This window comes from Meles meles, chromosome 17, assembly GCF_922984935.1.
Source record: "Meles meles chromosome 17, mMelMel3.1 paternal haplotype, whole genome shotgun sequence".
NCBI lineage: Eukaryota > Metazoa > Chordata > Mammalia > Carnivora > Mustelidae > Meles > Meles meles.
In genome coordinates this window covers 60,349,613-60,362,372 of record NC_060082.1, presented here as the reverse complement: position 1 = coordinate 60,362,372, position 12,760 = coordinate 60,349,613, and the positions used below count along the sequence as shown (strand labels likewise).

Here is a 12,760-nt window from a genome sequence, read left to right as displayed (position 1 = left end):
AAGGTGAATCAACAATTATAAGGGAACTTACTTGCCACTGAAAAGTTGTTGAGGGGATAAGGTAAATCCACATCTTGAGGTTTCTCTTTATATCCTATGAATGAGCCATCTGTCTTCAAAAGGAAATATCTTGGCCTCCAGTTTTTTATATATTCTCCTACATGAGGAAAGCATGCATGTTAATGCTGGGGGAAAAAATGAACAGCAGCTTTTTTGTGAAAAATAAATTATGGTACAATATATGTCCCACAACACTGGCCTCCAAAAATTTAGTTAGGCAATTTTCTTTTAACTTAGCTTACAAAAGAAAATACATAAGCCTGCAATTAAGATTCAATAAAAACTCAAACATGTTTTGTTTTTAATGATTTCACACTTTGATAATTCATTTGCACCATTATTTCTTCAGAGAATCATTCATCTGAGTACACATTTTGTTCAGTTTTTCATTTTATCAGATGGTTGTTAGAGCATATTTCAACCATTTTAAAAAGCCTTGGTAAATCATCCACACACAGTATCAAGGAATTTCGATGAAAAACACTTATCATAAGGAGGAACATGAAATAGATGTTTATCTTCCATGTACTACTGACTAATTGTGTCATTTTTTAAGAAGAAAAGGGGTAAAGCCTGTTTTCATTGTTAAATCTTGATCATAACTTGTTTAAAAAACATTTTATTGTTCTGAATAGGGAAATTATCTTCTGTACAATGCTGTAAATAAGTCAAGGAAATGAAAGAACATGAGTTAACAGAGCTTAAAAACCAGACAGACACTCACACGAACAGTAATAACTGTAAGAACACACGGTACAGGGTCAAGCACCTACCTAACAGCCAATAAACGCGTACGTATCACATTTCGATAAGAGCCATCATCCAGCTACCAGATGTTTTTAGCAACCAGATCACAAGTTGCGTACATAAGAAGGGACTCATCTGAATTTTAAGAAAGAGAGGTGCCCCGTGACACCGTAAGATATGGAAGGCTCTCTGGTCTCGTAATCGTCAGTTCTCTACTGGATATTTCTACCTGGTTCTTCGATCTCAAATGCCAAATCGCAATCCCTCAGGAAACTGAACCCAGTTCCACTTTCCAACAAGTCAGCTTCTTCCCTGGACCTCAGTTACCCAACTCAAGCTAATATGGGGCCCGTTCCCTCTCCTTCAGCTAGGCCAGCACTGCCTTCACAATCTCTCATTCAGCCCAACCCAAAGGGGGCCCTCACACCTGGCCTGCTGTTGTGCTGTTCATGCCCCCTGTCCTGCTCTCCCCCCGTGCCATCCTCACGCATCTATCCCCTCCAGATTAACCCTCTGTGTGTACCACTTTTGATCTCCAGCGCGTTTCTGCTCAAAAATATTGACTCCTTCCCATTCAAGTCTCTTAACATAAAACATAAGCTCCTCCGTATCATAATCTCACCCCAACATACATTGCAGATGTGGGGTGCACCTCTGGATCAGCCATTCTCAAACTCCTTACCTCCCACCTCTTCACACGCTTAGCCACCACCGACAACTCCAACAATCTATTTAGGTAGATTACATCTATGTTTACTGCCTTAGGAACTGAAAAGAAAACTTAAATGCCTTTATTACTTCTTTTAAAAATAACAATAAACTCATTATATGTAACATAACTAACATATTTTTATGAAAATAATATTTTCTAAAACAAACAAAAAATCAGCAAGAGAGCACAACTTCTTTCCGTTTAAAAAAGTCTCTTTGATGTTTGGCTTCACAAAAGATAGCCAGGTTCTCATACCTGCTTCTGTATTCAGTCAACCGTGGTAGGGTGTTTTGGTTTAAAATACAGGAAAGAGAGCTGGCTCAACGGGTACGCAGCCGGAGAGGGCAGGGCTATTCAGACAGTTACGACTCTCTTTCTTTGCCGTTTCTGAAAGGTTAACTGCACTGTGGACTTTGAAAGCATGTCAAGGAACCTGCTGTTAGGTGAAAAGCCGCTGGTCTCTATTACACACTGAATGAATCATTTAGCCACTGTGCATGATTGTACAACATCACACAAGGGTGATTTAGGAAACACCGCTCCACTGAGTCATACTGATCTTCCAAGTCTTGACACGTTTCGTTGGTCAAGTATCATCAGAAAAGTAAGCACTGGGAAGCCACGAAGCTCAAAATGGCAGATAGGTTCTAATTTTTGTTTCAAAACTTGATTTTCCCCATTGGTCCTAAGTTCTGTCATTTCTTTTTCCTTGCGGTGATGCACTCCAAGGGCCCACCCCAGTGCTTACCACTGGGTAGATGCTGAGTAGTCATCTACCAAGTGACCGAAGGCGATGCATATCATCCCAGCACAGAAGAGGCACTTAACAGGGAAAGAAAAAGGAAACCTGACTCCCCTCCTCACTTCACTTTACTGACAATATATGGTCTTAATATGAATAAGCACACACCAAATTTGTAAAACCACAATGTTAAATTCACAGTTCCCATCTCCAAGATGAAGCAGGTTCCTTTGTTGATTGTACTTATTTTATTTTTCCATTTTCACTTATGGACTGCTATATAAAATTTAAAATCATTAGATATCAAATCTCTAACTAGTAATATCGTGTTTAGATTCCAAACGCTGCTGTAAACAATAGACGATTCATACCCGTATAAGATGCTCCAAGTCTATCGAGCAAAAACATAAGTACTAGTTTAATAAGTATACAAAAGATAAAAGAATAAAGTTCATCTAAAAAATTTAAAAGAAGAAAATAGGATAGTGCTGTTCTCATTTTATGAAAGTACTGAAAACATGTATTCAAGAAATATGAAATTAAAAGAAATAAACATCAAATTTTCATTTCTAAGAATAATTTCCTGTCAGCCACTAATGTTGTCATGCTTAGCTGAAAGACACAAAACACCGTCACATAAATCTTTTATCTTTTTTGTAAAACAGATCTTAGGAAATTTAGAATATTTTATGTGGTCTATAGCAAGACTTCTGGTTGCCAAAAAGGTCTTTTAAAAATAAATTTTTATGTATCCCTGACATATAATACGTTATACCAAGACAGTGCAGGAATCATTTGCAATCAGGAAGAAAACTGAAAAGTCAAAATCTACATTGTTGGTGAAATAAAAATTACTATTTCTTACAAATTTTGATTAATAATTTTGAGGTGACTCAGTTAAATCAGTCAACAATCGTACTGTCACAGAAAGCTAACTGTGGATCCCCGACTTTAAGACTCTCGATTTTTTATTGTTTATAATATGAGTGGACTTCCCAAGAAGAAGTTCAGAGCACATCTACCTATTTATTTGCTCTGGGTCCCAGAGACACAGTACTGGACGAAAAAATGAAAAACACAAGAACTCGAACTCTTGGACTTCCTATTCCAGTACGACACCAGGTTTCAGGCACCTCCTAAAATTCAGAGGGGGCTTCAGAATACTTCCTGAAAGCAGATCCTTTTTTTTATAGGTTCCCAGGAACATTCTCAAGTCAAGCTCATATAATAGCATAATGTGCTGGCCTAATTATATGTTTATTTTCTAGTTCCAAAAGTGGAACTGAGAAGGGATTCTTTTTCTGCCAAAGAACCGGGCCTTCCCGAGGACACAGATTCACAAGGTAGGGAATAAAGCAAAAAAGCAAGCTTTACTGCCACTTACTAGGCCCAGAGCAAAAGAAGATGATTCCTAGCTCCAAAGAGTGGAAGAAATCACAGCTTTCCAGGATACCACGGCAGGCCTCCGGGCACACTGATGGCAAAGCACAATTGTTCCTGCCGCCTCGGGGACCTTGTCCAGCTGGTCATGACAAAGGACCCGAACAGTCTCCTCACGGACTCAGTAGCTGGGGCAGGGAGCATCTAGATGAGGAACATGTTCTCAGGCCGTTCCAAAAATATGGCCAAAAAGTCCTTGCTTTTATGGGGCTAAGTGCTCGGAACAAAGGTGCCCTCTCTGTCACCCATCTTTTTGAGAGAGACTGCTAAAAGTCAATCGCATCCTGTATTTTAAACATAGCATTTACACCTAAATTTACACAAGCTGTATTAAAACCAAGCTGTACCATACTTTGGTATTTATAGCCCATAGGTTTCAACTAATTTAAGAAGTGGTTTGTCGTAACGGGGCGAAAGTCTTGTTTAAAACAGCAGCTGCATTTGTGGGGCACTGCTGCCACATTTCTACGTGTATCAGAATCAGCCTGCAGCGAGGGCCCCAGCCACACGTGGACGGGGTTTCCAGCGCAATCTCTTCCCCACTTTCTGTCTGTCTTCATGAAGGGTGCCGTCAATTCTGGCTCACGCTCCTTGGCTGCAGGCTTGCAGCCTCCCAACAGGGAGCCCGATATTTTGGCTTCTCTAGTGACCTGAAGGGTGACCCCATCAAAAGATTTTGTACCCACCCCAATCCCTGGGACCTGGAGAACCTAAGATGGCCAAAGGGGTGATGAAATGAAGGATTTTGACAAGAGGGGCTTATCCTGGATGATCTGGGTGAGTCAAATCCAATCACAAACACCCCCAAATGCGTGGGGGAAGGGAGCTTGGACACACTGAGAGGAGGTGGCCACGGGACCAGGGCAGCACCACCGGCCGCCCAACACCTGCAGACACCAGGAGCTGGAAAGGCAAGGAACCGATTCTCCTCCGACGCCTCCAGAGGGAGACTGACCCTGGCTCTTACTGCTGGTGTCCAGAATCCCGAGAGACTCTGTCACTGTCTTTTGTTGTGAACCACCCAATTTGCTGGAACTGGTTACGACGGCCCTAGAAAACTTCATGCGGTTTCCTAGCACTCTAACCGAGGGCTTGTTTACAGAACCAAAAACAAAACAAAACCTTATTGACTAAGTTCTTGGCATCAGTGGTATAGAGACACATAGCTAATATCTTACGAACACAAAGGAAAAAAATCCATCTCACTCTTATCAACAGGACAGAATCCTATTTGTCAAATGTGGGGTTACAAGAGGCTGTTTACTGGAGGTCACAGTTTTACTTGGTTTTAATGACTTCAGATTCTGGACTTTTGCCAACTTTCTTACTTTACTTAATAATTTATTTCCTGTAAGCTCTTCAAACAAGTAAATAAAAAACCTCAGTGTTTTTGAGTGGGTGTTGGCCACAGAGAACATTCTTGATTTCCCCAGCTGAGTACAAATAATATTTAGGATCTCAGGCTTAATCTTTAATAACAACCTTAGATGGGAGATGGTACAAGTTTAAATTCATCCTCACTTTGCACCTAAATATTTTGACGGCATATTCTAGTGGATCATCATTATCAGTAATAAGCATTCAACTCAGGGTTATCCCTGGAAGTCCACAGTGCTCATTTCCTACCGTTCACCCAATTTCAAATTACATTTGTATTCGATAATCCTCCCCAGCTGCAGAATATTTCACGGATACTTCACTGAGAATCACACTTCCAGCTCCTGCCTCGGCACATTTTGACGACTTCAACTTTGAAAAATGCAAATGTATGTCTAAGGACCGAGAGCAGATTAGTGAAAACATTCCAATGGTCTTACACATCTAGAATAACCAGGACGTGCCTAGATTTGCTCAGACATACAAGTGGAGAAAAGACCCTTAGAAATGATTCAGCTTGTACCCCCATAAGTGAATTATGCTGAATATTTGATTCATGCATTCATGCATTTGTACGGCAAAGTTGTGTTCTAGAACCTGGTACCAACTCTGACTTCGCGAGAAGTAGACGATGAGCTGCGCAGTCAAGTACGTACAGGCTGAGAACGCACAGAAAGACTCCCTCATCTACTGAGGCCTCGCCTCCACTGGCACGGGCACATTTAGGCAGAAAAACCAAGATGTTATTAAAATAGATATAGATAGAATCCAATTGAAAAGAAGTCTGTACAAGCATAGCACTGTTTTTCACAAATCCTACACATTGATCATATAGAATTTAATTAGACAAAATGCTTAAGCGTCATTTTTAAAATAAGCTACTTCCCTAGGATAAAATTCGAGGAAAATGAATGATGCTGGTTACCAACAGCTGTACTGCGAACAAACTGAAATTCTGATTTCTCTAGGAGATACAGGAGACGCAGCTTCTGAAATTACTAACAACCCCTCACACGTGCCGTCACACAGGCTTCCCAAGCTAATCACTCCGGGAGGAAGGGGCGAGAGCACGTCGGGAAGGAGGCACCACCGTCTCATCGTAAAGCCAAAACAACCCTAAGCTCAGCTTTCCTGAGAATAAGTGTTCCTTGTATTTTACATTAGTGTCTAATCACAATCCCCAGTAAGATATATTATTATTCGCCTTTGTCATCTCAGAGGGGAAAATGAGCAGCATCGACACCTGCTTTGTCTGTTAAAAGCAAATAACCTCTTCACACCTTCATCCTTTGCAGAGCGGGAGAGCCAACAGGATTTACACAAGCAAGCAACTGGCCATTTTACCATGGCAGTAAGGCATGTGGGTTACATCTTCAGAAAAAAAGAAACCCGACGTAAGACAAATGCTACGTTCTATAATAAAAGTCACAACGAACAGTCATGGTCACCACAGGATCAAGAACCTTCTCCAGTGGGGCCTCGGTTCTTACTCGGCTCCACCTCACCCTTCGGGTGCTCTAGTCAGGACAACATAATGCTTGGGAGCGGAGCCTGCAGCCTCCCTGCCTGGGGGGGTTTGAATCCTGGCTCCTCCACTTCTCAGCTGCAGGAACATGAAACTCTCTACTCCCAGCCTCCTGATTTGAAACCTGCGAAGCATAAAAGCCCCCACCAGAAGGACAGGACTTGAAAGCACTCACCTGAGTGTAGCGTGAGCTGGATTTTGTTGTTGTGAAGTGGAACCACTGTCACTCATGGCACTAACATTCACAGCTCATCCCAGCCCTGCATTAAACAGTCCACCGCTGAGCAGTACCTCACTCAGGAATATGGTCACAAATGAGGCAACAGGTGACAATCAGCAATAAATCTACTCTATCCCCACACCCCCCAAAAGTCTCTTTAGCGCTTGTCAGGTATATAAAACTTGAATCCTCTCTAAAGAAATGAAAAGGCACATCACATCAAAATTAATTAATTAATTAATGCGTACTTCTTTTTCGAGACGGCGTTAAGGATATCAGAGTAACTAGTCTTCCAAAAAAAAAAAGAAAGAGAGAGAGAGAGAGAGAGCTCTAAAGTCTTAGGTCTCTCTGAATATATTTTTAATAATTTCAGTACCATGAAAATCAAATAATTTAAAATTTCCCAAGAAGAGCTTTTAAAAAAATTTCTTTTTAAGATTTTATTTATTTGACAGACAGAGGTCACAAGTAGGCAGAGAGGCAGGCAAAGTGAGGGGGAAGCAGGGTCCCCGCTGAGCAGAGAGTCCGATGGAGGGCTTGATCCCAGGATCCCGGGATCATGACCTGAGCCGAAGGCAGAAGCTTTTTTAACCCACTGAGCCACCCAGGTGCCCCCGCCAAGAAGAGCTTTTAAATCCAAAGATGGCAGCTTTCTGTCAAAATAGATTTATATGACTTTAAGAAAGCATTAGTCTTAAATAAAAGTCTTCACAGGACAAATTTTACCAAAGACAAAAAAAAGGTTGAAAGCTGGTAGCAGTATAAGAAAATCAATTAATTTCTTGGTTTGCAATATAGCTACATATTTAATTGCTTGTTGACAGATGCCAACCAAATTTACACATGAACCACCTAAAAGAAAATATAGCAGAATCTTTTTTCCACTAGTGGATGTTCATAATTAAATATTGGCACCACAAACAAATAAATACTGAATATATAATTCATGATAGTGTGCTATGTCTTAAATATCTTAAAAATCATGAAGCCAAATATAGTAACTACAGAAATGTATGGTGATAAACATAACAAAACATTTGCAATCCTTGAAATTGTTCCATTTTTATATAGTGGACAGCAAGTGTTCTAGTCCAGTTAGATCTACGTAAAAGCCCTATGAATGTCTCCCAGGGAATAAAAGAAGTAGCATTTCTCATTGAAATTACAAGTGTCTTGAAAATAAATCCTAAAGAGTTTCTTTCTATTCTCTACATGGCAATGAGCTAGCCTAGTAACAATGTTTCAACTCACAGGGACAATCAGAAACGTAACTTTTTGAAAAATCAAAGTACTTCTGCATATTCCACGAGCTTCCTAGATATGTTAGGTTTGGGCTGTCGCTCCCCTTTCATTGAGTCCTTTCAAGCATATTCTCCCTTGCCCTTGGGTACACCGAAAGTGCCACCCTCTGCAGTGGCAGCCGCGCGATCCCCAGACCGCCATCACCCCGCTCCGGCGGCGTCTCCAGGCCTCTTGGAAGTTGGGTGGGGTCTCCGCCCGCTCCCTCATTCTCAAGTACGGTTCATAGCTCAAAGCACCACAGCTCAGAGAACAAAGGTTCTCGCAACACTTTTATCAGAACCAGGGAAAACGGGTTTCCGACAGACTCATCCATTCAAAAGTAACACCGCGGGTGTCAGGATGGCAGAGCAGGCCCCGCCCGCGCAGCTGGAAGAGCTGCGGGCAGCCGTGAGAAGGGCGAACCGCAGAAAAGCGGATGCTTTGGGCAATTAGGATGTGAAGGGAAACCCTCTTTGTGATCTAGGAAGTCACACCGAGGGGTGGCAACATCTCCCCTGCATGGCGGTTCCCAGCGGCAGCCCACGTGCCTGCGGAATGGTCTCCGGACACCCACGGCCCCCTGCGCTCCCGCGGGAAAGGGCCGGCAGGGACTGAGGCACGGAATCCCTCCAGGACATTTCGGGGGAAGGGCTGGTTTGCTGCTGTGTTGGCTCCAGGTTCAGGCCCTGCGCCCCTTCCTCTCTGAAGCCTCCTAACAATACGAGGGAGGCCTGGGAATCGTTTACGATGCTTCTTTCACTGAGCGTAATCTGAAACACCCCTAAGCCTTTCAAGTTTCAAGATCCTGCCCGTGCACTCTGTTTCTCTCCCGGTTTTCCGCACAGTATTGATTAATGAGGTCATACTGCAAAACACTCAACTATTTCTGATGATTTCCCCCTGCTTGTCTGCTGTCACATCAGGTCACTGAGAGATGTGTCTGCTCTGGTACTGGTCACTGTAACCACCGCGATGGACCAGATGGAAGGTGTTTACAATTTTGGTGATTGTGCGTTGTGCTTCCAAGATGCCTTAAAAGCTTTCCAGATGTACCCACATTCCTCTGCTTTCCCACATATGCTCCCATGATTATTTTGAAAAGTATATTATAGTCAAGAAATTGTGCTTGCACTGCATAATGCATGAACTTGTCATTTTTATATTAGGTATAGTTTTCAGATCTCCTTCCTGAAGAAGGCTGGGGTCCATGTTCAGCTGTGGAACTGAGGCAGTGACGAGAAGAGGCCCCACGCGCTGAGTACCACAAATGTTCCAGTGCGACCTTCTCCAAGGTCGGAATGGCTGGCCCACTGGGACTTTACCTAGTTCATCGTTTTCCTCTCTTTTCCAGAAAACTGCACAATGATCACCTATCTATTTAAGCATTCTGGTATTTGTTTCCAGGTATGCTTTAAATTAGTTAATCAAATCCCAGTTCCCTTTGTTTTTCAAAAACATTACACTTCAGACCCAAACCGTGACACTTACTAATTATCCTTTTAAGCACAGGAACATCTTAAAAGAATTAGAATATTCAGTTTTGAGAGAAAAGCAAGGTGAATGGAAAGAGAAGAAAGAGACAGAGAGAGAACAAAAAGCATCCACGCGAGCTAGCCAACAGAAAAACAGCATCTTGGCAATTTAATGAAGAATAAACCGTGAGATTAGTTTACATAGCAGTAGATATGTTGTGGAGAATTACTCAATCTGCACTCAGCTTCCTGCTGGGTTAAATGTGAGCTAAATTATTATTTTGCTTACATTTACGCCCTTGTAGACTGTGAAAGCAGAGCCTTCTTTCTACTCTGCTTTCTGCGTGATAACAAAACGTCTCCAACGCCACACTGCACGGAACACCCAGTGGCTCCCGTACTTTTCTAACAAAGTAGCCAGGGACAGGTTTTAAAAGATGACATTTTACAACTTCTTTACGAGGAATATTTTCCACTTCACCCCACCATGCCCCCTAAATGTTTAAGTTGATGTACTCTCCTACATTATCTGTGCGCTGCGGTCAACAGCCTTCAGGAATATCAAATATGGAGGCAGGGAGTCCGTAATGCGAACCCACCCACCATGCATCGCCAGCACCTACCACGGAGCAGGCGGGTGCTGACCCCTTAGTTGAGTAAACAAACCTAACCCTACGTAAGCCACGCTTGTGTCAGCAAAGCTCTCTGGAACACAAGTCGCCCCCAACACAGGCTGCCCGGCTCAGTCCATGTTTGCATTAGAACACGTCTGATGGAGAGCATCGGCGGCCTTCGGGGTGTCCCCCCAGGGTAGCGGGGCGGGGGAGCTGGCTGTAGCGCCTCCTCACTGCCTGTGGACAGTGGGCACAAGGAGGCCTTGAAAAAACCCTCAGGTGACCCGACCCTCCCAGCCCTACGTTCAAATCACTGCCTTATAGAGCAAAACCCAACGAAACAGAAGAGGGTTTACCTCAGACGGGCACTGATGTCTCCTGGAATCAATTTCCAGTAGCACAAGACCCCAAAATGACACCACACCAAACCACAAACTCGACCCCTCTAGGGCTGAATCCACGGCCTTCCCAACCCCTGCCTCCTCCCCTCTGTGTTTTCCCAGGCAGTTCGCTGACCAGGACTTGTCTCACAGCAGGCAAGTGGGGAACAGAAGGAGTACGAAAGGTAAGATGAAGGGGACACGTAAGTCCACGGAGCCACGCATGGTGCTCAGGCTTCACCGCCGCGACCTCCCCACAGCGCCATGGAGAGACAGGTGCCAAGGTGCCCTCACTCGGCACAGCCACAGAGAGGCTCTGAGACACTGCTAACACGCCAAGGGCAGAGCTGGGATCGGAGTAAAGATCTGCTAAAGCAAACAAAATTCTGCTCTGCCACATTGCTCGGGCCCTCAAAGCTGGGAGCGTCTGACACCAGAGGGGGGGGAGCACATACGTGGAAGGTCAGATGCGGACTCTGCCACCAACTAGCCGTGCGCCTTTGGGCGTGTTGCTTACTATCTCTGTGCCTCAGCTTCCTCTTCTGGAAAATGGGGACAAGAGTTTAGAAGAACCGAATTAATATTTATGAGGGGGGCGCCTAGGTGGCTCGGTGGGTTAAGCGTCTGCCTTCAGTCAGGTCATGGTCTTAGGGTCCTAGGATCGAGCCCCACATCGGGCTCCCTGCTCGGTGGGGAGCCTGCTTCTCCCTCTCCCTTCCCTTTGCGCATGTTCTGTCTCTGTCTCTCTCTCCAACAAATAAAAATCTTTAAAAGAAATCTATTTATGAAGTACACAGAACAACATCTGGCTAATACTGAGCATCACACAGCATTTGTTAAATGAATAAAGTATGGCTAAACAAAAGAGATGCAGCAAGTGCTTCAGACACATAAGCATATTAAACTAAACAAAAGTGGAGTATTGAAAATAAAGTGTAATTTGTTAATCTCATTTGGCCCAACTGTCACTGTTCCACATTAGCTGAGCAGAGTAGATGCTGGTTTTCTTGTGGAAAAAATTTCAATTTTTGTTATTCACTCTGCTCATATCCTATTTTCATCCCCCATTATTACCGATAACAATGAGTTACATATCATTTATGCTCAACCAATGGAAATCTTTCGTTAAAGAGAAAGAATGCTGTCCCAGAAACAGTCTTTCTTGGTGCACTATCAAGTAGCTCTGTGGAGAAAAAAAAAATCAAGCATTCACTGGGTCTACTACTAGACGTCTCCGTGTTTCTTTCCAATTATCTCATAACATGTTAGCATATACAGAAAACAAAACACAAGAATATACAACTTTGATACCAGGCCTTTCTCACTTTTCCTTTTTTATTGTGCAAGTTAATCATTTAACCTTGACCACTCTGCATCTGGGTACGTGTTAAACCGCACATCAGAGTCGGGCTTTCATAAATACTTAGGAACAATACTGTATTCCAACTGGTAGGACGTTTTACATTTACATTAATGACTACATATCCAGGGAAGTAAATAATTCTTGATTTGTACTGTAAAGACATGATTATGCTTATGTTTATAAAACTGAAGGGAATATAATGTTTCCATCTCAATGAATGTACCTAGATATTCAAAAGCATGGTTCAAATAATTCTGAGTATCAGAGTATCTGTGATCCAAGAGACAAAGAGCAGAAGACACCCAAGTGATACCTTCTTAACTTTCCTGGGTAATTTCCTTAACCTCTTTGTAAACGGAGCTAATGTAGCAGCAGTCTGTGGCCTGTCATCTGCCTTCACGTTCTGAGAAAAGGACTGAATGGGCTTGATGTGGTCAGCACACGCAAGTGCAGGGAGAGTGAACATTTTCAAAAAAAGGGAAAAAATCAAACACTATTCAATGATTCAAAGCAGCCCACTCCTCCCTAAAGCAAGTTTATCGATCCGATAAAGACCAGAAAAGCTACTTCTCAATGTTAAAAATGAATTTACTTACCTTGGCCCTCTGAGGGCAGCATTACCTAACACACAGGAAATTTCAGAAAACAATCTACCTTCCCTTCCCATAAAAATCATCTTTGAAAAAAACCTGAAATGGGCATATTTCTCATTGCACATAAATACTTCTTTCCTCATCAGTATCTGTACCTTGACAAGCTTAGGAGCGTTTGTCTTCCAGAGTTTCCATTAAGTTTGAAAGGAAAGACTGTCTTGAAATCAAGACTCA

At 42.9% G+C, this 12,760-nt stretch overlaps 1 protein-coding gene across 6 annotated transcripts in view; it reads right to left on the bottom strand.

The window, feature by feature from the left end:
* AKT3 (AKT serine/threonine kinase 3) overlaps positions 1-12,760 on the bottom strand; it is a 302,525-nt gene that overhangs the window by 170,919 nt on the left and 118,846 nt on the right. For 5 of the 6 annotated variants that reach the window (XM_045982270.1, XM_045982267.1, XM_045982269.1 and 2 more), the window contains one exon: positions 32-157. In XM_045982270.1, the coding sequence (XP_045838226.1) occupies positions 32-157 (126 nt within the window). Of the gene's footprint in view, positions 1-31; positions 158-12,760 lie in introns of those variants that run through there. The other variant, XM_045982271.1, reaches the window with a different exon arrangement.